The following is a 25,113-nucleotide window of genomic DNA, read 5'->3' as shown; positions in this document are numbered from 1 at the left end:
CTGCCAAAGGTCGCCATCACCACCACTCTCTTCGGCCATTGTGATTGGATAGCGCTGATGGAAGGCAGATACATATTTCTACCACACGTTGATCATCATCGTATAGCTTCCTTTGTCTAAGATTTCCTTCTTGGTATTCCATTCTGTAAATAATATGAGGTGTTATGTTGCATGGAATTATATTGTCTCGCCAAGAATAGTTAAAATAGACATAATATATCAGTGTACTTTTGCTGGGTGAATAAATTGTTCTTAGAGTTCTTGGAGGGAGCTAATTACTTCAAGGTCCATTAGTGCTGTTCCTCTTAGTTACCTTTGACTTGATTCTCGGAAGAGGTAGAGTGGTGGAGAAGGACTGTGGGCGTGGGAGGTCCAACCAGTTTGTTCCGGCATCCTCACCTGCCCCACACTTATCTCTCCCCCCACACTTGTTTCTCTCCCACACCTAACTCTCTTCCCCACACTTGTCTCTCTCCACCACACCTAACTCCCTCCCCCACACCTACATCTCTCTCCCCCACACCTAACTCTCTCCCCCACACCTACCTCTCTCTCCCCCACACCTACATCTCTCCCCCACACCTCTCTCCCCCACACCTACATCTCTCTCCCCACACACCTCTCTCTCCCCCACCTACCTCTCTCTCCCCACACCTACCTCTCTCTCCCCACCTCTCTCTCTCCCCCACAACTAACTCTCTCCCCCACACCTACCTCTCTCCTCCAGGTGTGTATTTAAGTCAGGTGAGTTATGACATAATCTCTGCCCAGGTGTAGTACAGTAACGCACCTCAGCTTCCAATGTATCCACCTCCTTGTTATGATTTTCTAACCTAACCTATCCCAACCTTACCTAACCCAACCTAACCTAACCCGACCTAGCCTAACCCAACCCGACCTAACCTAACCCAACCCGACCTAACCTAACACAACCCGACATAGCCTAACCCAACCCGACCTAACCTAACCCAATATTTTTTTTTACTACTAATTACACTGAAGGAAATTTACACTTCTGTCATTCAATGTTGTGAGTCTCTTTGATAGTGCTCACAATTACCTCAGACAACATTACACTGACAGGCACAGTTTGGGTGTATCATTTCACAGTATTTTTGAGGAGAGTTGTATGCCAAAATAACAGCTTCACAAAAACCATCTTCAGAGAGTGAGTTTGGAGTTGACTTTAATATGCACAACTCGCGGAAGATAATATTAAATTTACATACCAGTTACCTTTACTGTATTACTGGTTCACGGGTGAGGCTGTCAAGTGTTGGGGTGATAACATGTTGATTCTGTCGACGTCGCCATGGTGGGTAGATCGTTGTCTTCTGAAAAAAATTGTATGTATGTAGTTATATAGAACAATACGAGTCACGCTTAACCTAACCTAACCTCGTTACATTTTCCTGCTCTTCTGTCTAATCTTCTCATTATCTTGAGACTGAGTCAGGATATTTTTCCAATTCTGTTTTTGTAGTTCTTTATGTGTGTTTTTGCCTTCTCAATCTCATGTTTATCTTTGCGTGTTTTTTCTATTTTTTTTTTTTAACTTTCTCCCCAACAGAGAGAAATTATCTCACCCAAATTCTTTTCGGGGAATAATTTTCTGTCTTAGTCACGGTGACCTTTGAAGACAGTTTTCTAAGTAGAATATTGCGGATGTTGGCGCTCTTACCCCATACCTGCCTGCCCCCTCCTCACCACCCCTTTCACTCGCTCTCACCCACCACACACCTTTCACTCTTTTTCACCCCTCTTCGGGCTCTTTGTCCAACAGTGTAAGGACAGTTAGCGAGGGCGACAAGACCCTTAAGGCTGAGAGGAACATAAACTAAATCGACTTTTAATGGTATTGTAGAGTTCTTAAACGAAGTCGTCCAAGGAAATGTTGATTTATTGCCATTTTTAAGCTTGTAAACTATGTAGATATACTGATGATAATGTTGGCTGCTTGACTATTAGACGAGCGGTAAAATGTGACTAATGTTGGTTTTTGTGTCGAGTTCTTTAAGTCGACATTGTGTTGATGTTTACCTTGCAGGGCACGGAGCGTCGCGGAGCTACAGTACATGGTTAGGTAATACTGTTACTTTCCTTCTGCTAATACTGTCCACCACACTACGTTAAAAACTAGGTTAAAATGATGATTTTTTATAAACATTTATTCGTAGTTTAAGGAGTTCTTATACACTCAAACATACACGCTCTTGTGCACACAGAAAACACTTACACGCATAGTTGTATACACATAATCTAGCGGTGACCGGATAAAACCCCAACGAACAAAACCCCAGTCTCACATATAAAATATAAAATAAAACTTTTATGTTTAGGTTAGGTTAGTGTTGACAAATGACAACCCCGTTGGGGTTTTGTCATGGAACCTAATCTCACTAAGGGGGTGAGAGAAATTGGGTAGGGTGGGTGGTCCCGGAGTGAGTAGGGGTCTGTGGGGGGGACCGGGTGAAAAGGTGAGCCTCACTCGAAACTTTCATTTTCAATACCATGAAACTTCCGGCTTAGGGTGGAGGGGGTAGTGTGTGACGTCAAGAGGAGGGGGAGGCAGGTGCTGGGGTGGTTGGGGGTGGGATGGTGGGTGAGTGGTGGGGGGTTGAGGGACTGGCTCAATGGCACCAGCAGCTCCTTCGCTTTACCGAGAAACATTGAAAGGTGGACGAGAGTTGGCACAGTGAGTGGCAGAAACGAAGCAGTTCGCTGACCGGCAACCGGATCCCTTATAATTCACCTAGCTGTTTCTTTCCTATAACAGTGACACCAAGTACAGTAGTTAGAGAGAGTCGTCCCTTATATTCCTGAAGAAATTCCACCCTCACCTAAACTAAAGCTAACTTAACCTAAACTAACTTAAACAAAAGCAAACCTAACCTAACCAAAAACACCTGTCAGTGACTAGATATACGCATAGTCGTCCAGTTGATTCTTGGTGCTATTTTGACGCCATTTGGTTCCCCAGCTTAGCCAGGCGTGTTGTTATACCTCCAACTGTGGGAAACGTGTGTGTGTGTGTGTGTGTATAAATTTACACCTCCGCGTATACTCTTAATACAATCATAAACGTACACCCCCACACGCCCCCTCTACCCACCCATCTACCCACTTCCTCCCAATCAAGATAAGTAAGTACGTAACAATCGACTCCTAACGTCACCACCTCTAGTTAACACCACCTTAACACAGTGCTAAATCAACAGTACCCAAACTTAACACTTTCTCCATTGTGTTATGTTTTCATTATCACTCCTTGTCTAGCTACACGCTCTTCCTCTACACTTGAACTTGTTTATGTCTCTTCACGTACAAAGTGTGGCAGTTAAGTTTAATCATATGTGGATGACGTGTTCAGAGTCTTCACGATGCTTTTTTGGGGAGACTTTTGTGTGTGTTGATTGGAATAACTCAGGGAATCAACCTTATTTAATAATGCCACCCCACACTGTCTAATCTCATAAAAAAAAAAAAAATAATAATAATAATAATAATAATAATAAAAAAGCTGTACCATGTTATTCCCGATGTTTAATTGTCTCCTCCCGCAACAGTCAACAAACTAGTATTCACATTACGTAACCAAAATCACTTGTATAAATTTTGTAAACACGAGATTGCTGAGGGGCGTTGATACCCTTGAAGGCTGACACCAGCGTGGCGGGAAGCTATGAAGGTCATGGCTGGGGGAGGGCAGGTGTCTGGACATACCTCCCTCTCCCTAAGGTAAAAAGAGAGAAAGGAGGGAGAGGAAAAGATAGAAAGGAGGAAGAAAAAGACAGAAAGGAGGGAGAGAAAAAGATAGAAATGGGGAGAGAAAAAAAAGAGAAAGGAGGGAGAGATAAATAGAGAAAGGGGTGACAGAAAAAGAAGAAAGTATGAAGTAGAAAGAGAGAAAATGGGAAGAGAAAACGAAAGACAAATTCCCTTATTATTCCAAGAGCTAGAAAATCCTTAAATCAATCAACTAATCATGATAAGGAAATACTGATCAGGTGTTCTGGCTTAACACTACGGCCACGATCACCATGCAGCACTACAACAACCCAGCCAATTCACGGTGAAGACATTTTGTAGTTTTTGTAGCGGCTTGGTTTAGTGTATTTCAGAATGAGATAACTTACTTAGACAATGTCGGTATAAGATGTTTACTTTATAAACTACTTGACTGGTGAAAATTTGTGCCAATTGTCTTTAGAATATCTGCAGCGCTGATTTATTCACTCATGTATGAGAATTTGTATATTAGAGTAGCTATTGATGTGTGGCAGAGAGGCTAGAGTGACCAGCCAGCAAATGAGTGAGTGAGCAGGAGAATAAACAACTTTTACTTTCAGTTGTCGCTACTAGTGGCGCGCGCGCACACACACATACACGGATTACTTTTACAACTTTACTGGTGGTGAAGTGTGTAGTGTTGTATTCCTGTGTACTTACCATCACTCTACACACCACTGAGGTTCACTACACCTAAGCCTACAACCTTGAATTATTAGTTTCATCATCTAAACTTAAGGTTAACGTGATGTGTCGCTGAAACTGACACACATAATAGGTATTTTACACGACATACAATGTATTAAAACGTGTCAATCTGTGATATTTTTTACCTCTTCATTTTGTTGCATTATTGTCTGTTTGAACAAGGCACCAGCCGTCGACACGCCCACCCCACCACCAGGAAAAAACTGTCACCAACACAGCTACTTCTTCATGCCGGCCACTGTGATAGTTCAAGCTAATTCTATCTTATCTAATTTTAGATAAAGAAAATCAATGGAATACTGTATTATTTGTTTTACCACATACAAAATATTATCTTTAATCTGATAACATTCAACATATTTATTGGGGGTCAGAAGCATCAAATTTTACGTGCGAAAAAAAATAAGATCACTGTACAGTAATCAACTTTGTCCAAATCTGCACCATTTAAGATGTCAACTTGGCGTTTGTTTACAAGTGACTGCGGTGGTCGCCGTGCATATGCTGGGTCCACATTCTTAAAGTTTCCTTGTTCACAGTTAGGGAGGAAAACAAATTATTGTATGACTCTGAGAATCGGGAACAGGTTTTGGTGTCTTTTTCCATCCCTGACAAAAACAAGTAGTTATCATTTTCTGCATAAAAAGTACATTCAATTTCTGTACATCTATATGCTGAATCTTGAATGTCTAGCTTTCCCAGTGCTACGTTATTTCTGCTGCTCCTTTAAGAACTGACTAACACAACCAAAGTTATCTCTCACCGTAACCTATCGCAGCGGTGTGTTGTCTGCCGTTGTTGTAAACATATCCCACAATAAATAAACTCTCCGCCTCTACACAGACCATGGAAATATGGTTTACCTTCTCTCCAAAGTTTAGTGTTACCGAGGGACCACCACATTTACTCCTGTATCCCTCGGAGATAACATCTACCCTTCCCCCCCAGAGACAAGGGTACACCCTCACACTGTCTACACACCCCGGGCTGACCCTTTACTTCACATTCAATATCGACAGGTTCCCAGTCTCGGGCACGTCCTCCTCGCCAACCCCCAGGGCTAACACAACATTTCCAAACACCATCTAGAAAAGGATTAAACCACCACATATTTACATTGTGGACACAGTATATGTATTTCTCCAGGTTTTAGGACCCAGATGCCCCGTGAGCATGATGGTTCTGGGTAGAAATGTATTTGGCATCGCGAAGAGGACAGAAAGTGGGGAAGCCCGCCGCCCTTCATCCGTCCTGGCCTCGACTGCTGCCCAGGTAAAAGGTGGGTTGGTGGTGGGCGGGGTATACCAGGCAGCGGAGCCTCTTCACTCTTGACGGCGCTAGTGAGGTCAAGTGTTGCGTTGTCCGGCTGTATTATGTGAACCTGCATTATGAAGTAACAGTTAATTGCTCATCACATGAACCATGTCTTTAGAAATTTATTTGTTATGTTCTGTCCTTCAACGTGACGTGTGTCTGGGAAGAGGAGTCTCAGACGACCTTTAATTAATCTTCTTTGTTTGTAAGGTCACCCTCGAGCAGCTGTACGAGACGTCCCCGTGCTCTCTTACCCTGTCCAAGAGTTGAGTTACTGGGCTACTGTGTGTATGAGCTGGGCAATAAGGTCGAGAGACAGCGATACCCTTTTGTGGCTAAAGTTCGAGGTTTTCGATTCGGGTGAAGTGTGCGTTGGTATGTCCAGGGTTGTGGCTAATAGGGTGAACAGATTCGATAAAATAAACTTACGTTGTTTTGTTGGGGTAAAAATGTCAACATGGGTGACCAGTCCACTCTACAAACTATATCAGACACCTTGTTTATTTTCCCCATAACGTTAATGACTCTTATATAATCTATTTTATTCTGCTGTAATATATTCTAGCGTATTATCTTCTTTTATATTTTGCTGTGTGAAAAAGAGGTGAGAATGTGACAACACCCTCGCATAAAGTAACTCCTCAAGCCTAGACTTTGTCGTCCTATAATTAAGAGGCGTTTTCTTTGAGTGTAGTGAAGAGCAGGTGTAGGCGAGACTAGTGTATTATGGTGGTACTGTATCTACAAACGGGTCACGTCCTTCAACAATCACTGACTATACATTTTATAATCCATTTTTGAAACCACATGATTTTTTAGGAGAAAAAAAAGAAAAAAGAGAAAGAAAAAAAAGGGATGGTATTCTAAGCTGTTTCGTGTAAATAATAAGACAAATCAGATTCTCATTGCAACATGGATCTAAGGTCATACAACACCTCTTGATAGTGGAAATGCCAGGTTAATTAAGCATTGACCGCGAGCGTCCTGGCTGACCTTCTTGTTACCAAAGGTTGATTCAGAAAGGGTTTATACCTTGCCTTACCCCTTGGCACCTTGCCAAATTTCCCGACCATTAGGAGGATAAATCCTAAGTCTCAGGGTTATCAATTCGAGTCTTATGTCCTTCTCCGGTACTTTCACTTGACCCATTTAAAAAACAAAAAAATTGGCAAAATATTATTAAAGATAAACTCACACCAAAAATCGTGTTAGTTGTATGATTCAGGTGATGGTGTCAGTCTTAGTATGGGTCAATATAAGCCTAATTATGAAGACGAGCGAGCACACACACACGTGCGCGCAGGTTATAAACGTGTAGGTGATTAGAGATTAATAATCCGCATTGAATATACATTCTTTATAAAGTTAACTTCACCATCACTACCTCCCTCACACCACCACCAATGTAAACTTGAACTAAGGGGTGTATGAGGGTTACAGACGAGGCTCGGTTAAACCTTTGATCTTTCTTCACCTCTGCCATACTGCCACACCAAAATCAAGGTCACTTTGGAGTACAGTATATCTGTTACGAGTTGTAGATGGTAACAGGACACAGCGGGAGATAAATTAATGTTTTCCTTTAGTATTTACAAGACACAAATGGCTTATATATTTTCAGAGCCTCTTTGTACCGTGTCTTGCAATATGGAGGAAGAAAAATTCCCTCAAGATTGGATTATTAGCGTATGATGAGACTTATATAATCGAAAGAAGGGCGATTGTCATTGGCAGTGAACTTTAGCCTGTCTTGTGATGTAAAGTCAAACGTGATGGAGTGACGGACCGCACACACAATGAGGGAACAATCGTGTTGAGAAATACTAGCTTGGAATTATGTCTGGGTAGTGGTATAGGTAGATACAGTGAGAGAATGAAGTATACTGCATCACTGTATCCTCATGTTTGGTAGTGTTTATCTTGACAGACAAAGTTAAATACAATGGTTACATAATATATGGCTAGTTAGGTAACTTTATGATCACAAAATGTTCTTGATGGTCAATGTCACAAAATCATGTGTATCTCTTGACAAACTATGTTGTAAGGCGGTGTACTTGGTCCAGTGTTATCCGTTTCATATAATCACTGCACGTTTCAGATTAAAATAATATTAATCTGAGGCATCGAGAAAATTTTCAGAAACAAAAATATAAAAGAAAAAATTATACCAGTTTGGTATACTAAAATACCCCATTAAACTCGACCAAGATTCAACATTATAACTTCGCATGACAAAAGTTGAGCCTCACTAGTGCAGATTAATTGAGGCATTATTTAAACACCTTTGAATCCTGACATATTCATTTTTAACATTTATCATGAGGCCCTCAGCCAAGCAGTCATGACTGAATATCCACAGCACCACAAGTAATAGCTAGAGTTCATTCATCAAAGCACATAATAGAAATACAGTACTGTACTGACAATTGCAAACTGCACTCAATGAAATCAAAACAAATCACAATTATGCAATTTACTATGCATAGACCATCATTTTGATGTCCGTGCGAAGATTGCATATGCCCTATCACTAATACTGGTATACAGTATTATGATAAGTGGCCAATGTATATCAGCTACCCAGAAAATATTTTCTAGATGATGATAAAGAAAGAAAAAAAAAAAAGGGGGGCAAGTTGATAAGATGATGTTAAAGAGTTGCTTCAACACTTGGTTGACCATTATTTGATTGGTAGATAATAATTGGAAATTTCATTTTATGACAGTTGGGGAGCACACTGCAAACTTTGAACATTGTTTTTGTTTAGCAGAAATGTGAATAGGCAGCCACAAGACTTGCAAGCATAGTTTATAATAACAGTTCTTCAGGCAGAAAAATAGGAGAGCAAGAAAGGATACAGAAATTTATTCAAAACAACAAAACTTATACTGGTACACTATTGTCTAGTTGTTGAAAATGCAAAGCAGACCACTAATTTAGGCTACAGTGAATTTTAATTGGGGAAAATTAGTGGTAGAACACGAGTCAGGAAAAACACTTTCCTTCTAATAACACAAACTTATCCAACAGTAAACTTTTGTTCAAAAAGGAAAGATTCAGAAAAGGTTTATTCTACAAAGGTTAAGAAATTCAAATATCAAATCAAGTATTAAGAGGGTTCCCCCTCTTACACACATTGTAAGGTGACCAGAATCAAGAGCAAAGACAGATTATCCCTCCAACACAACGCTATTTCCTTGATGTCTATTCCTTTCGCTTCTGGTACTACTTCCTTTACCTTATATTTCCAGCTCACTCGAACCATCCATTCTGAATTAGAATCTTTACCACATTCCTTCACTTAATTCTCTCATTGTGTCCATCCCATCTTGGCAAACCCTTGTCAAGTCTATCACGTCTACCATACCCTTACATCAGTCCAATTCATGAATGGTAAACCCCCAATTAAAGCAGATTAATTAGGTGAAAAGAGAGGCACAAAATTTGCATATTTATGGATTTTTTGGGGGGATAGGGATGTTTCCTGATCATAAAACCCACTAAATTTTCCCATGACTAGATTTGTTGATGCATGATCAGTCTGGTTACTATTGCAATTTTTCTGAATTTATTTATGCAGGTCTTAAATTTAAAAAAAGGGGGGGAGGCACGAGAACCAATTTCAATGAAAAGTGAAGACAGCCGTAATCTCAATGTGCCAGTAAGCATGGGGCCCAATGGGCTCTAAACATCTTATATAATTAGAATGGGGTTAATGTGCGCACATGTCCTAATAGTCCCCAAAGTTATTGCACCTTAAGCTTTGGACACAACCTTCATTTCCATTAAAATTGGGTCTTACTAAGCCACAGGTTATTTCAAGTGGCCGAGTTTTTAATATCCTATTTTTACTTCCCATTTATTCCACATATTGCTCTCCAAGTTGTCATCATAGTCACTTCTAACTGCTTCCTTCTATTGCACCCAGAGTCCACGTTTCACTCATAATGTCAGCTCTATGCAGCCCGACTGTTTCCTTTGATAGACTTTCCTCTCTACATATTTTAATGCAACCATTACTTTCTTTCCCTTTGTATTTCATCATCCATTGTTCCCATAGCCAACACATCTACTGTACTCCCGGTTATCTGAACACCTCACTTGCTTCATTATATCTTTAACCAAGCTAATATCTATTAATCTTTTCTGTACTTATTTTCGTCACTATTAATATTCATATTAATTTTTAACTTTTTCCTAGTGCACACTCTACCAAATGCATTCATGGATAATTGTAATTTTTCTTCTGCATTATCTGTGAAAAGCAACCACAGTAACTCAACTTTCATCTATAAGTTGTTTTCATATTTACCAACAATGCTCATCAATTTAGTACTTATGCTTTCACTTCTTCACCTAATGTACTCCATCCATGAGAATAGTGAACAACCTTGGTGATATTATGCTTCCTTACTGTAAACCTACTTTCAATGGGAACCAATACAAATGTGAATTTTCTGATTGAGTCACACACAGTCTTAGCACTCATCAGAGAAAATCTGCCTTACAACTACAGTAACTGGAAGGATTCCTTTAATTGGAAAAAAAATAGCCGAGTCACTTTGGGTACAAGTGAGCAACAAATCACACTTCAGAATAAGGCATCATAACCTTCCATTCTATCTTAATGCACATGTGTATTATTACTACTGTACTTTAATGTGAAATATAACTCTAAAAGTGAAATATATCTAACCAGCATTCAATGGAGTGTTTACCCACATCCTTCTCTGATATAATTATTTTGTTATCTTGAATAGAATAACACAGCCATGGTATAGTACAGTATGTCATGACCAATCTCTGTACCAAATAAAATGTGAACCAAACTTCATTCATAACTAAGTTATTCTGCTAGGACAAATTCACAGTACAGGTACATTAAATAATTTACCAAGTTAATGCAGTACAGTACGTGACAAGACAAAAAAAATATTCCTAAGTCCAGATGCACCTGCCTAACCTACACTAAAAAAATTAAAAAATAAAATAAAAAATAAATAAAAAAATGGGGGAGAAAGATTTTTTAAAGAATGCCAGTCTTCAAAACTAAATGTTGATTTATTTCACCAATTTTGTTTTTACAGGAGAAGATGATATTTGGATAAAAGTTTGACACACAATACAAGCAACTAATAAATTCTGAAATGGCATAAAAACAAGGTTGAACTATAAGTCTATCTTCATTGAAAATTTACATCCATAATAATATATAATGTTCTTCCCACATATGACAAACCCATATACACAATTACCATGATATTGGATAAAAATATATAATTGCATTACTATAGCTTTCAGCAGTTATATATGACCAGGGAGAGTTGTGAGTTAGGTAGTTATTGGAAGGTTTGGCAAAATCCACTCACAAGCTTAATCTCACTAGTTCTTGGCTAAGTTTTCTGCTCCCAATCACTACAGTATTTATGTTACAATAAATATGTTTAATATGAAAGACTTACAGAAAATATCTACGCCACACATAATTATTGTAATCATTTAAAATGTGATGCATGTTATAAAGGAATGAATCGTTTATTTAGCTACTTCTGAAATCTATGTAACGCTTTGTAAAGGAACAATGATGGTAAACAGCCCAGTGCTTCTCATACAATTTGGCAACTCCATATTAGGTCTACACACTGAACTTACATACTGTCAATCACACTTCTCATCCCATCCACTTTTGTTTTACTATTTCTCAAATAACTGGATTTTAAATGTACAGTATAAATATTAAAAACAATCTAAAACAAATTACTCAAAGAATAATTAAATGGTGTTGTTTAACTCAATTGTCATTAAAGGGATGAACATGTCTTGGATAACACAAGATATAATTTGAAGCAGAGTTGAAATAATGCTGGATAAAGAAAAACTACTGATAAGCAGAATGCAAGTCCTTAACAGTCCCTGAATGTTAACGAGTCAGAGATGGGCACACAACTTATGATTCTGTTACAACACTACATTATTTTATATCACTGAGGCAGAAAAACACGGTTCTTCCACATATTGCTTCTCCAGCTCAAAAATGGCTATTAGAAAAGTTATAATCTTTGAAAAGTTGCTTAAGCAGAATTTTCTGCTTTCAGCTAAAGCCATTAAAAAGTCTACAAGGGATCTTAGACACTCTTCAAAATGAAGAAATTTTTGATTACATGTATCACCCAGTAATTATGGACTGATCAAATAAAAAAAGGTAAAATGTATCAAATGGTAATGCAATCATCAAAATGTGCAAAGGAATTTTTCCTCAGTAATCAGTCTCCACTCTGTATAAGTACTAAGGAACCCTTGATAGACAAAAAAGCCCTTGATATGACCCAACACAGACTTGGCAACATATGTGCTCCTGTGAGTGGGAAGCTTGCATCATACTGGAGAAGTATGAAGTCCAGCAGGTTGAGGGAAGATAACACTAATTCTAATTACCCAGATAATTAGCTCCACCTCTGTACAATGCAAGCATGGGAGTCTGCTTAAAATCAGCATATATGGAACCATTTTTGTGGGATCCATGGATGTTTCAAGATAAAGCATGTACCAGAATGGTGGCTTCATTAAATATACCCCTAGTTATAAGATACATGTCTGGGTCACCATCATCTTCCCTTGACCTACTAAATAGTAACTGGATAAAGAAAGGTCATTGGGTCAGGCATGACTTATGATGCAGAAGTTAATTTGCTGTGGATGATGGATGTCTTCCGTACAGGCACAGACTCGGGAGTAGGAATAGCTTCACCGGTAGGCTGAGCTAGAAGTGGTGGCATTCGTGATTTGTTACTAGCTGACTTTTGCTTGGCCATTTGGTAGTCTCCCGAGTCAAAGTATTTTTGCTGAAAAAGGAAATTCTCTATCGGTTATCTTCGCTCCTCTAACCTTCTGTGGAGTGGATTTTATAAGTCTCAAAACTGGGGGAGGTAATAAAGGAAAATGATGCAGGGCAATAGGAAAAAGCACCAAGAAAGGTGCAAGACAGAAAATTGGGGATTGTTCCTAGAATCCTCTTTCTTTGTTACTGTTAATACTTGTAAGGCAGGTGGAGTCCATCATGCCATTCACAGCCTGATCTTATAATCATCCGTCCTTCCCCATTACTTGGACATAGCTAAAAAGGTTCAGTATTGTTCTCAAATTAGGGAAGAATTGCAATCCATTTTCTTGGTATCTCAAAGTTATAATATAGGGGGTACAGTAATGTAAATGTTTGAGTGTCAATTACTGTAGCATTTTTACAAAGAAAATGAAGAGAGAGAGAGACTGCTAACAGGTAAAGGAAGGAATAGGAATATACTGTAGGGATTATAATGAATCCCTAGACCTCATGGTGAAGCAAATATAAAGGTCTGGTCAAGATAACAGATCAAGGCAATGTCTATACCTCAATCAGAACTAACTCCCAACATACCTAGTCTCCATTTGACTCGGAACATACTGAAAAATTATTTTTGTTCAACAAGACCCATCACATGTATGTATTAACCTGCAAAACCCTAACAGTTTTCCCTTCCGCCCTCAGCAAAACTCCATTTATAATCCTAAACACCCAAAGCCACACCACACTAACCCGACCAGTAATATCATACAGTTCATTTGAAATAATAATCCCGTTAAATTATCACTCACATTATTTAGTACGATCTATAAGCACAACATTTGGGGATAGGCAGTTAAGTTCATAATAATGAATTGTTAGATTCAATAAATCACTAACTTCTTAGCATTAATATGCACGGGCAAAACTGATAATGTATGGGTGCAAAGCCTGGAGATGCTTTACCATATTGTGTTCCTGTAAGTAGATAAAAATGATAGTGGGGTTTACCTCATATTTTGTGAAGAGTAAAGAGTTCTTTTAAGGGGTTTGGTTTATTCCTCAACATGTAATCAATGAATGGCCAAATCTATTTGAGTCAGCTATCAGGCCCCCTGAAATCTATCCAGGATTAATACAAGAAAATTACTTATTAAGTGATGATAAATACACTACAGGACTGTACTAATTTACTAAGTGCTGAAGACAGATGTTGTGGTAAGCAGGAATGGTGGAGGAGCTAAGCCAATCAGCTGTTTGCCCTTTATAAATGAACAACTCATGGAGTTAAGTGTGGGAATCTTGTTTCAGTAAAGTTGATTCCTTTATAATATTTTATCAACCCCACACCAAAAGAACCTATATGATGTGAGAATTATGGTTAAATTGCATAAAGATGTGCAAAAGGGATATTGGGAAGGGAACCACCCACCCATGCTGCTCCCAGATCACTCTCATCTCCAACACACAATGCCTGTACACTGCTACACTCTTATTTTTATCTTCATAATACTGTAGTGTACTGTGTAGTTTCCTCTTTATTAAGAAAAAATAAAAAATTCTGTGGTTACTTACATATTACACTACAGTACAAAACAATCATTTCAGTGAAAACCGTTCTCAACAATCAGACTACGTCTCGATTTTTAACCGAGAGTTCCGTTTCATATTTTTTATCGTAGATGTAATAATGTTTTAATAACATTGTCATGCACTTAAAGACCTTAGTTGTTGAAATGCATCAATAACATTATAACAACAACAGACTTTCTTTAAACAGTCCAGATAAGCAGTGTTACCTTCACGCACGCACACACGCACGCACGCACGCACACACACACACACACACACACACAGTATATACGTACTATACAAAACACTTACCCCTTTGGTAAGCCTCTTTTGTAAGAAAGCAGAGTGTCCAGCCATAGGCCGACCAACACTTGGGTACTTTGAGCGAAGTTTGGCTTCTTCTGCAGCCTCAACACCTGCTGCAGTCAGTGGTGGCTGGTTAGACTGCAATGCAAAAAAATCAATTAGCACAAAGTGCAAGAATCTTATTTTTGTCTGAAAAAACATATTTTTCATTTTAAGAAAGTACAATAGGTTCCAAAAAATGGCACGAATTGGCAAAACTGCGAATAGCAACTTATGCTACCTTAGTGCACTACTATATACCTATACCAAACAACTGACCAGCCGCAGCAGCACTCATCCCCTCTTTTAACTTATCTAACAATAAAGCTTTCATTGTCGAAATCGCGAATCGCAAACTCGTGAATGGCAAGGGTTTACTGTACTGTACAGGAGAAATAAGTAAAATAATACAATTTTATAGGTACTAATGTATACAGTATTTGTGCTTATACTGTAATGCAAACTGCCATGCACCTTAGAATAATAGTTCTTACCCTCTGTGGATCTGTGCCTCTCGATAATTAAACTTCAATGTGGCACTCCCTGAACCGCAAAGAATCAATTTCTTTCCCAGTTAGAAATAAGTGCTGCCTTAGAATATAATATAAATTTAACCCAACCTTATCTAGACAAATTAACAAAAGGCAATTGATGTAAAATAATATCTATCACAATGTCAGCACAGCTCTTCAACCAGTTCAACCATATCTGGTACTGAAAATTTAAATCTTTGCTCCAGACACACCCATGCATTATTCATTGGCTAAGACAAAAAACTCTTGCCCAATAATAAGTTTCCTCTTGCTATAGCCAATAAGGAACTCCCACACCACCCTCGCACATGTGCTGTAGACGCTTAAGAAGTGAACACGGAGGTAAAGAGCATTGACTGAGGAGGGTCAGAGTTTCTCCGCAAGACATAAACAACAAATGGTGACACTTGTGACTGACCAAATATAATAATATTGGAAAATTATTATCTCGGTTATCCTTAATTTCTAGCAGAGCGAACTCATAACAATGGCTTTAAATTATACAAATCTAGATAAAGGCGCAAAATAGGTAAACACTGGTTTGGAAATAGAGTAGTGGACGAGTGGAACAAGTTGCCAAATATCATCTTTCACTCAAATACGCTGGATAGCTTCGAATGTAGGTTGGATGGATATACCTGTATGAGCAGCAGAGGTTGGGTGTAAATGGGACTGGCCAGTATGGGCCAATAGGCCTGCTGCAGTTTCCTCCATTCTTATGTTCTTATGAAATATCGTAGAAAAAAATTCATAAAAATGTGTAAACATTACGAAATACATATTAATAACAGCGAGAGAAAGACCGGTACTTTACTATAAATTCACCAATATAATTACAAAATTCCAGTTTAACCTGTGCCTGTGTTACAGTTAGTTACCCATAGCCTCAATACCTGTACACCATCTGGCTGTGACCAAATCAGGTGTGCTCACTTTTGTTGTAAGAAATAAAGTCACTGTATGAAGATGATCAACAGTGTACTGATGTAGAGTTTCGCCAAATATAAAGATAAGTTATGGTTGAATCACTGGCACACACAAAAATAAACTTTGAGTGAACATAAGGATTTTTTTACAGGAACAAACTACAAAGAACCTGTAAAACATCTGCACCATTATCATACTATGTTTTAGTAGACACGTCCCAGGTATTGTTCTAAAGTAGACACCTTAGGGTTTAAATGATATTAATCCTAAATCTATCAAGTAGTGTTTGTTTACATCCATATTGGGACGAGGTGGCCTTCTTACCTCCTTCTTCTCCTCCTCACATTCTGTTGGCTTCTCTTCTACCTTTTCCAGTGTGGACCCCTCGATTTTTTGTTCAGAGTTAGACATATTTGACAAAGGTTTATGTTGATTTAGAGGTGGCAGGTTAATAATCTCAGGTGAAATGAGAGTGACTGAGGTCGTCTCTGATGTGGTTTATCACTGTCTGCCAGCAACCACTCCTTAAAATATATTTCTAATCCTTATTTTCATTTAATATTTGTTTATTTTTTCTTTTATAAATATTTCTTGTATTTTAATAAACTATTTTTAGTTCTTACTTTCCTGCAAACAAAATTATATTGATATTAAAATCTGCTATGACCCGTGATCAATAATGGCCTCAGTTGAGATAAAATACAATTGTATTTATAACTTCATATTCAACCTATTATATCAGCCGTTTTTTGTAGTAACAATAAGAACAAACCTATAATTTACTGTCATATTGACTAATATTCTTTTTTCCTGAATTCCTCTTCAAGCACATTAAAGCTATTTAACAAATTTTACAAACTAAACATTGGCAAATTTTAATTTACGTTAATTAAAATAAAAACAGATCCATATAAGCTATAATTATTGTCCTTCTTTCATTATCAGCTACTTCTTCACAAATTCAGATTTTCAGCCGACCTCCACACAGTCGTCGACGATGGCAGGACGTCTCTGTAAATCTTTGGTAAATATAATTGATTCTACTTTCTTATTTGTTTGCGCGGAAGATATTTGTTATTTTCAACTGTCATTGCTTACGTTGGAACAAGTGGTACTATTTTTGCTGCTCCCAAATATTGGTTAGAGGTGATAGTAAGTTGTCGTGTCATTTGATCAAGACCGTCAAGCCTACGGCCTACCCTTTTTTTAATGTTTAAATACATTAAAAGAAGGCATTAGCAAGGACCATTTGTACTGTGAGAGGCTGGTGAAGGAGCCTCCTAGGGGTACAAAGAGTAAAATATCCGCCGGTTTGTGAAGTGAGCTCGGTATAGCGGACCAATATATCTACCGCTACGAAATAAGTCACACTTGACATATTTGGACAGTAGTTATGGATAATAAGTCACACCACAATATATATACCCAATGTGGTTTTAGATAATATTATGGTTTCATAAAAGCTATTGTTCTTTAATGTGAATAATATCTTGACCTGAGCATATCCTGTGAGTTGCTCATGGCTCCAAGCATGGGGCGGGAGTACTTATCTATCAGTATAGGGATAATGTGCCCCTATGTGTGGGCAGGGGCGGATTCAGGAATATCAAATAGGGGGTCCAAGAAATATTGGGTGGCGGGAACCTGGCAAGCAAAGCGAGCCCACCCAGCTGGTGGGGGGGCGCTGTAAGCCCCCCCCCCCACATTATTTTTTAAATTTTGACCACTGTCATGGACATTTCGAGGCCATTTTAAAGCCATGTGCACTTGATATTAGGAGATATTCTGAGGTCAATAGTAATTGATTTTTACTATACAAAAATGCCTGAGTACAACACTTTATTAAAGAAGAAAAAGTATTGGAATTTTCTAATGAAAATGGGGGGGGGGGGTCTGGACCCCCAGGACCCACCCTTAGTGGGTTCTACATATAGTGTGGCTGCTTCTATTGGTGTGACGGGGAGTAGTCCACTGGCCAACATTCAGGTGTGGCTTCTGCTAATTAGGTATAGCCTAAGTCTATGATGATGTACAGTATGTAAGAGAGGGAGCAGGTGTGCACCTCTGATGAGGGGGGGGGGTATCCTACAATCTAGCTACTTTTTTGCAGTCCTTCAGTGGGTTTGTTTACATTCACAGAACAAATTTTTTTGTTCCGTGCATGCACAGTATAGCAAAACAAAACAAATCTCACCTGTGATATATTTTGCACAACACCGGGAAGACAGAATTTCCACATGGTTTTAAAGCTTCTTATTTTCACAGGTATTTGATCTACGGGTACGGTATATTGGTGGTTGAGGATGGTTTTATGCATAATTTTTTTTTTTATTATTGGAGACGGTCAGCCCCGAAGAAGTTTATAGAATTCCAAAAAAAAATTCTGAAGACGTTAGTGTATTAGCATGGTACTAAACAAAAATGTGAAAATACAGCACACAGTATATGACCTAACCTACTTAACCTTCATTTCCCTCAGGATAGTGGATGTTAGAAAGAAATTCAATGAAGGAACAACGTATAGATAACACCACCGAAGGATATGTTGATGCTGCTCCTTCCACATGATCTTACCTGTACTGGAGTTAATGTGGTTGTGATTGCCATGAGCACAGCCATTATGGAGCAAAGTTTCATCAATATAAATGTTGTGAAGGATGCTACCTATTGGGTAATGACACCCTAGACCTGATCGAGGTGAAGAACAATGGGCCATGCCTTCAGTACACTAAACCAGAGGGAGCAGTGGTCCTCGGGCTAGACAAGGGGGGAGTACATCAATGGACATGAGTACCCTGAGTAAAACTGTACAATACTTGAAACCTTTCCATAAGTAAACTAATTTATCAGAATTTATGGTACATATACTGTATTGCTAGTACAGATAGTTTATAAATCACTGATATAACTCACTGATGTACTGTATTTATCAATAGACTATTACTGTATTTTATGGCATGTAAGATGCAGATAATACTTAGGAAAAAACTTTTGCATGTATTTTCCTCCTGTAGCCATAGTTTTCTTAAAATAATATATACAATATCAGTAAATGTGAAGAATAAAGAAAACTAATACCAATAAATCAGTTACAACAAAAAATACTGTACTGTATTGCTAAACCAGTAAATAAAAGCCAATTGAAAGTTTAACTTAGTCGCCATTTGCATATACAGTACTCTGATTCACCATGGCAATGGAGAACAGCAAGGACGCTACCTCTGCTAATTCCCTAGCACCCCCCCCCCCCATCCTAATCCTGCTCCCTCACTGAGCCAGCTAACTCGTGTGCAAAGAAATGTATATTCCCTTCATGTGTTTGCCCTTAGGACAATTATTTCTAATACTTATTTTTCACAATAATGTATGTATGTAGGATGGTGTGTGCATGTAACTGAGTAAAAGTAAATGAAGAAAGTTACACATATCTACCCGAAAATACGAGTTGAAAAATAACCATAACACCTCAGATCTTGGTCCAGTAGCCTGGTGGTTACAATGACGAGTCCAACCCAGCTACAATGCAAATGTGAAAAGAAATATACTTTTCTCTTGGAATTGGAATTTAGATGGTTTAAATAATTTAGTACTTCCAGAATAACACAAAAACACTAAAATTGCACCTTGGATACCCATAGTTGGCGAGTAATTAGCATTGAAATAATGTAATTAAAATCTTACAAGCATCATTACAACCACTAATTACCCCCGCAATCGAATCATGGACCATAGATTCAGAATCGGCATGCTCAGGAGTACCTATACTGATATTTAAAAACAAATCTTATACAGATATATATAATGCCAATGCTAATCTTGGCATGTAAGGTACACTAGCACATTGAGATGATTTTTTTGTAAATTCTGTGGTTACTGTACTTTCATGTAACAATGGCAGTTGTGTTGGCAGAGACATGTATTTTGGTGTGGTAGAAACTTAACCATAATAAGTATTAAAAGTGCTCCACAAGGGTTATTTTTACATTATACTGTACAGTATTTAATGTTTTTAACATTATTTGAGTCATATTCAGATACACAGACTTGGTATTAAACAGTGAACGATGCAGTACTGTACTGGGGGGTCTCTTTTTCTTCTCAGCACCATAAAACACTTACTTTTAAGCTTGCCAGCCATTTTAAGTGAATTACAGATGAACATTTTGTCTGTGTACTGACTTTGGGACTCGAAAATACATAATTTGAACAAATTTTGGTACGACTGAGGCAGGTCGTAAGTGCGGGTGGACGTAAGTCGAGTAGGTCGTAAGTCGGGGAGTATCTGTATATGAAACAAACGACGTACTATAGTACTGTATAATGAAAATCTCTATATACATTTGTTAGCAACGTATACGGGTATGTGAAATAACATATAGTGTGGACCCCTTGCTAGGTACAGGTAGTATAATGTTATGATTCTTGGGTATTTAGGTATACCGTAGTATGTTGTTATGAATAACTGACATCAGGTTAATTTGTGATACTGTATACAGTAGATGAGCAGGTTCCCTCCCCGTTTTTTTTTTTCCCCATCATTTAAAAAATAGCTTATGACTAAACCCCCTCAGAATCCCATGCCAAAAAGAAATCAGGGCTATTACATTAAAAAAAAAAATGGGGTAAGTTAATTTCAGCCCTAGGTAAGTACAACATATCCCCAACATAATCTTCCCAGCATAAAACTGCAGAGTTGTGTGGATCCCAATGGGATTGAGTGAGATTACTTTTTTGTAACTTATTATTAAATTAAATGTAAAAAAGAAGGGGAAGAATAAAGTTAATACTGTAGGTACAATACTTTGAATATGAATTACATGTAAATATCTTTACAGATCGGTAGTGTGCGTTTTGCGGGAGCTCGCAAGTATAGCAGTGATGTACGAAAAGTCACCCTTATACCTGGCGATGGCATTGGACCAGAAATCTCAGCTGCTGTGCAAAAGATTTTCTGTACAGCAGAGGTTAGTATGGGGTATAGATATATTTGTGTAGTCTATGGTAAAGTAAGAGTATTCCTAACAAAAATATTGAAACACTAGCTGGGCTACCTGGCTAGTATAAAGGGAGAGTTTCAAACACCTTTCTAGAACCAGAAAAAAAGCATTTTTCACTCTCAACTACTCTGAAAATTTGACTAGCACTGTAGGCTTGGTTCAGTAGTAATTTCATACACAGGAAATGAAAAAACACAAGTGTAAAATCACTGTCCCAAGTTTGAATCATAAGAGCAGAAGGGAGAGTCACAGGAGGAAAGAAGGAACTAATCATAGTACAGTACTGTATGTCATGGGTAACTGAGTTACATACTTCCGTGCTTCAGGCAACCATCACATCATTAGGAAATTCACATGGTCAGCATAGCAGATGATTTTTAAATCTCATTGTTGGACACCTCCAATTGAAACCTTACTGTATATCTTATGTTCTGAACTTTATGAAGGTATATCTGACTGTGGAAAGAGATTCTTTTAGTGATACCCGACTTGTTTATCAAAGAAAGGTTGCATTAACACATCAGAGGTAACCTCAGGCCACTGAGTAGTTTGTGGTCAGGTTGAAGTTGGATTATCTGCCACACTTGTATGAATTATATTTTGGGGAATAAATAGCAAGAATAAATGTTCCAGGAGTATTTGCACTTAAAGAGAGAAAAAACATATGCATTGGAACAAAAACTTGACAATTCAAGGAATGACATGTCAAAGGGATCTTGGAGCAAACTTAATTTGCAAGGAAAACATAGTTACAGTTTCCAGTACAGTATTATTAGTCCCATCTCACCAATATCTACACTTACTATCCTTTCTTACCACTAAACCTTGGTATGACGGCAGTGTCCAAATCATTTAAAACATTTGATTTTATGAATTATACAAATAGAAGGGAACTAAAAGTAGTAATTATTATATAAACATGTGGCTCTACTTAGCGAGTACAGTACAGTACTATGAGCTAATTACACATTTTTTTATATTTATATTGAAGAAATGTCTTTTAAGATAGAAGAATATGGTATCATTCTTTTAATGACTTCTTTACAGGTTCCAATTTCCTGGGAAGAAGTAGATGTAACACCAGTTAAAGGCCCTGATGGAAAATTTGGGATTCCACCTGCAGCCATTGACTCAGTCAATCGAAATGGCATTGGGCTGAAGGGACCTTTGATGACTCCAGTTGGAAAGGGCCATCGCTCACTCAACTTAGCCATTCGTAAGGAATTCAATCTTTATGCTAATGTACGTCCATGTCGGAGCGTGGAGGGATATGAGACACTCTACCGAGATGTGGATGTTGTCACCATTCGTGAAAATACTGAAGGAGAATACTCTGGTATTGAGCATGAAATTGTAGATGGTGTTGTTCAGAGCATCAAACTTATCACAGAACCAGCTTCACGTCGTGTGGCAGAGTATGCTTTCCAGTATGCTCGCAATAATGGAAGGTAAATTTGTTTACTTCTGCACTTAGAATAGGTTTGAAATGTTTTCTAATTATCATTTTAACCCAACTCCCAGTCCCTGTAGGTGCCAAGTAGCTGGGATTTTACTTTAATATTATTTAAACCTTTTATTCAGCAGTCGGTTGTAGTATTTTCTCCATTTTTTATTTCCTAATATGAACAACCACATTAGCAGTTTCTACCCACTATTTGCCTTGCTATTCAGTATGCCTCATCCCAAGTATCTGAATTATTCAGAAAACAGAAGATGGAGTTAATTGGATGAGATAACGTTGGAGTAACAGAAGAATGCATTCTGGTTTGTTTCTAATTTGTACAACCTTGAATTGTTGAGAAGTAATGACAAAATCTAAGCTGTGATTGTTCATGTGAGTGAGATGAAATAAGAAAATTTTCAATTTACAGAAATATGTGTGAATGGTATACCAAGGGTAGAAAATGCATAGTTGCACTCAGATTATGTGGAGGTGTTTTTCTGTAATCATCCTGCTGTGTTTTAGGAAAATACCTGCTGGATACACAATGGAATAATTAAAGCTGAAGACAAGACTTTTTTAAAAATTTGAAGTACTTTACCTGTATGTTTCTTAAATTCCTAATTTCCCCAAATGAGATTAATTTTGTTTTTAAACATGATCAGTGTCTTCACAGGATTTTACTCATTGGTAACGATAAAGTGATTAAATTGAGAATTGAAAGAATTTAAGATAATGAATGTTTACATGTACTGCAATACATTTTGAATGTATGTTTACTTTCAGATCTAAAGTAACAGCAGTCCACAAGGCAAACATCATGCGGATGTCAGATGGACTCTTCCTTCGTTGTTGCCGAGAAGCTGCTGAGAGAAATCCTGACATCAAATTTGAAGAGAGATATCTGGATACTGTATGCCTAAATATGGTACAAGATCCCTCACAGTATGATGTATTGGTTATGCCTAATCTGTATGGTGATATCCTCTCAGATCTGTGTGCAGGGTTAGTAGGTGGTCTAGGTTTAACACCATCTGGGAATATTGGTGAGGGTGGTGCTGTCTTTGAGTCAGTTCATGGCACAGCTCCTGACATTGCTGGTCAGGACAAGGCTAATCCAACAGCACTCTTGTTATCTGCTGTCATGATGTTACGGTATATGGAATTGCCCAAGCATGCTTTAATTATTGAACAAGCTTGTTTTGAAACCATCAAGGAGGGTAATTTCCGGACAGGTGATCTAGGTGGTACAGCAAAATGTTCTGAATTCACTGATGAGATTTGCAAAAAGATTGAGGATTTGAAAAGTTAAGATTGAAGTTATTGTTCTCTTTACCGATTGTTAACCAGTTCATAAACATACAAATGTAGAGCACTAGTACTAAAACTTAGAAAAAGCCAAGTAAAAAAATATCAGGATTATGTATTGTATAATTGGATGGAAAGCTCAGTACAGTATGTAGTAAACAGTCTTCATAATGGTAGCAACTTACTAATATATAAAGTTTGAGTACGTAGGTCTATTTTTTATATTGAGATAAGTTATATGGTGGTGCTCATTAATTGTGCGAATATGATCTCAAAGGAGCTCCCCAAAAATTTTTTACTCCTAAGTTTTATCTTGCCATAATTTAATTGTTGAGGATGGAATGGTCAAGATAACCTGTTTTGGTTTTTAACAAGGAGATTTCTAAGACCGTGTTAGACCAAGGCATAATAGAGATACATGTAAGAAACTCAAAATATTCTTATTAGACAGTCATACATGAAGGAGTGAAATAGATTCATTTCATCGGAATAAGGCACCCAGCTTGGAGTGAAAAATTATGGTGGTGAACTATTTCCTGTATTATCTTTCTCTTCACTTGCTTGGTATTTTCTACCTCACCTGCCTACTGTTCCATTTAATTTTTATATTGTCATTGAATCTCCTTTGTTTCATTGGTCAACCAAAGATGGGTCTGATTATTTAATGCGGTCTGTTTCCTTACAATGTTGTAATAATTGTGTGGTTAACTGTTAACCAGTTACAGATAAACTACACAATTAAAGTTTCCATTGACCGGTTGCATTTTTAGAAAGTTGACTACCTAAATATTTTTAAATATGTAAATAGTTTCAAGTAGAATTATGATATGTACAGAATTAAAGTTATAAAATCTATAAACTTGTATTGCATTTCTTTCAGGTGTGATTAGCATTCCTTTATTCTTACTCTTGCAATAGCAAGGTGGCTAGAATCTTCTGAAAGGATAGAAAAAGCATTGTACATATGGATTGAAGATCAGACCCAGAAAATTTTGCCTAAAACTCAAGAGCTAGTTTGTGCAAAATCCAAGCAGATGTACAACCACCTTGTTGAAAGTTTGGGTGAGGGAAGTTTAACAGACAGTTTCAAGTCAGTAAAGGTTGGTTCAAAAACTTTAAGAATGGATACAGCCTGTACAATGCAAAACTTAGTAGGGGGATCAGATAGGCTGTAAAGAGTTATCCACAACCAATGCACCTAACCCCATTTCCCTTCAGCCTTTATTCTTAACAACCACAGGGTTTTTCATGAAGAGAACACCTGCAGCTGGCAAGGGACTACTGTACTGTACCTGGGAATGTCCTCCACTTACAGAAGCTGTACACGCATGGAAGCCAGCATACTCTCCCCCCCC

General features: G+C 37.9%; 2 protein-coding genes across 2 annotated transcripts; one reads left to right on the top strand and one right to left on the bottom strand.

Annotated features, from left to right (window-relative positions):
- Positions 1-8,664: 8,664 nt before the first annotated feature.
- LOC121878071 (cAMP-regulated phosphoprotein 19-like) lies at positions 8,665-16,541 on the bottom strand. The gene is made up of 3 exons (XM_042384053.1): positions 16,337-16,541; positions 14,520-14,651; positions 8,665-12,657 (listed from the first exon to the last, which is right to left on the bottom strand). The coding sequence occupies exons 1-3, from the start codon at positions 16,421-16,423 to the stop codon at positions 12,484-12,486; spliced, it is 393 nt and encodes a 130-aa protein (XP_042239987.1). The 5' UTR covers positions 16,424-16,541; the 3' UTR covers positions 8,665-12,483.
- Positions 16,542-16,977: 436 nt separating this feature from the next.
- On the top strand, positions 16,978-24,621 carry LOC121878070 (probable isocitrate dehydrogenase [NAD] subunit alpha, mitochondrial). Its single transcript, XM_042384052.1, has 4 exons — positions 16,978-17,036; positions 20,848-20,976; positions 22,057-22,457; positions 23,237-24,621. The coding sequence occupies exons 1-4, from the start codon at positions 17,010-17,012 to the stop codon at positions 23,760-23,762; spliced, it is 1,083 nt and encodes a 360-aa protein (XP_042239986.1). The 5' UTR covers positions 16,978-17,009; the 3' UTR covers positions 23,763-24,621.
- Positions 24,622-25,113: the final 492 nt, after the last annotated feature.

Source organism: Homarus americanus, unplaced genomic scaffold (genome assembly GCF_018991925.1).
Source record: "Homarus americanus isolate GMGI-L3 unplaced genomic scaffold, GMGI_Hamer_2.0 scaffold45562, whole genome shotgun sequence".
NCBI lineage: Eukaryota > Metazoa > Arthropoda > Malacostraca > Decapoda > Nephropidae > Homarus > Homarus americanus.
Note: the sequence above shows the minus strand (reverse complement) of the source record. Positions and strands in the feature narration are given on the sequence as shown.

What these genes read in the sequence shown, in the direction of transcription:
- LOC121878071 (XM_042384053.1), bottom strand. Translation starts at nt 16,423, where the DNA reads ATGTCTAACTCTGAACAAAAAATCGAGGGGTCCACACTGGAAAAGGTA. An exon ending in GTGAGGAGGAGAAGAAGGAG is followed by an intron (nt 14,652 to 16,336) that starts GTAAGAAGGCCA and finishes TTTGCATTGCAG; the next exon opens with TCTAACCAGCCACCACTGAC. An exon ending in AAAAGAGGCTTACCAAAGGG is followed by an intron (nt 12,658 to 14,519) that starts GTAAGTGTTTTG and finishes TTCCTTTTTCAG; the next exon opens with CAAAAATACTTTGACTCGGG.
- LOC121878070 (XM_042384052.1), top strand. Translation starts at nt 17,010, where the DNA reads ATGGCAGGACGTCTCTGTAAATCTTTG. An exon ending in AGATTTTCTGTACAGCAGAG is followed by an intron (nt 20,977 to 22,056) that starts GTTAGTATGGGG and finishes ACTTCTTTACAG; the next exon opens with GTTCCAATTTCCTGGGAAGA. An exon ending in TATGCTCGCAATAATGGAAG is followed by an intron (nt 22,458 to 23,236) that starts GTAAATTTGTTT and finishes GTTTACTTTCAG; the next exon opens with ATCTAAAGTAACAGCAGTCC.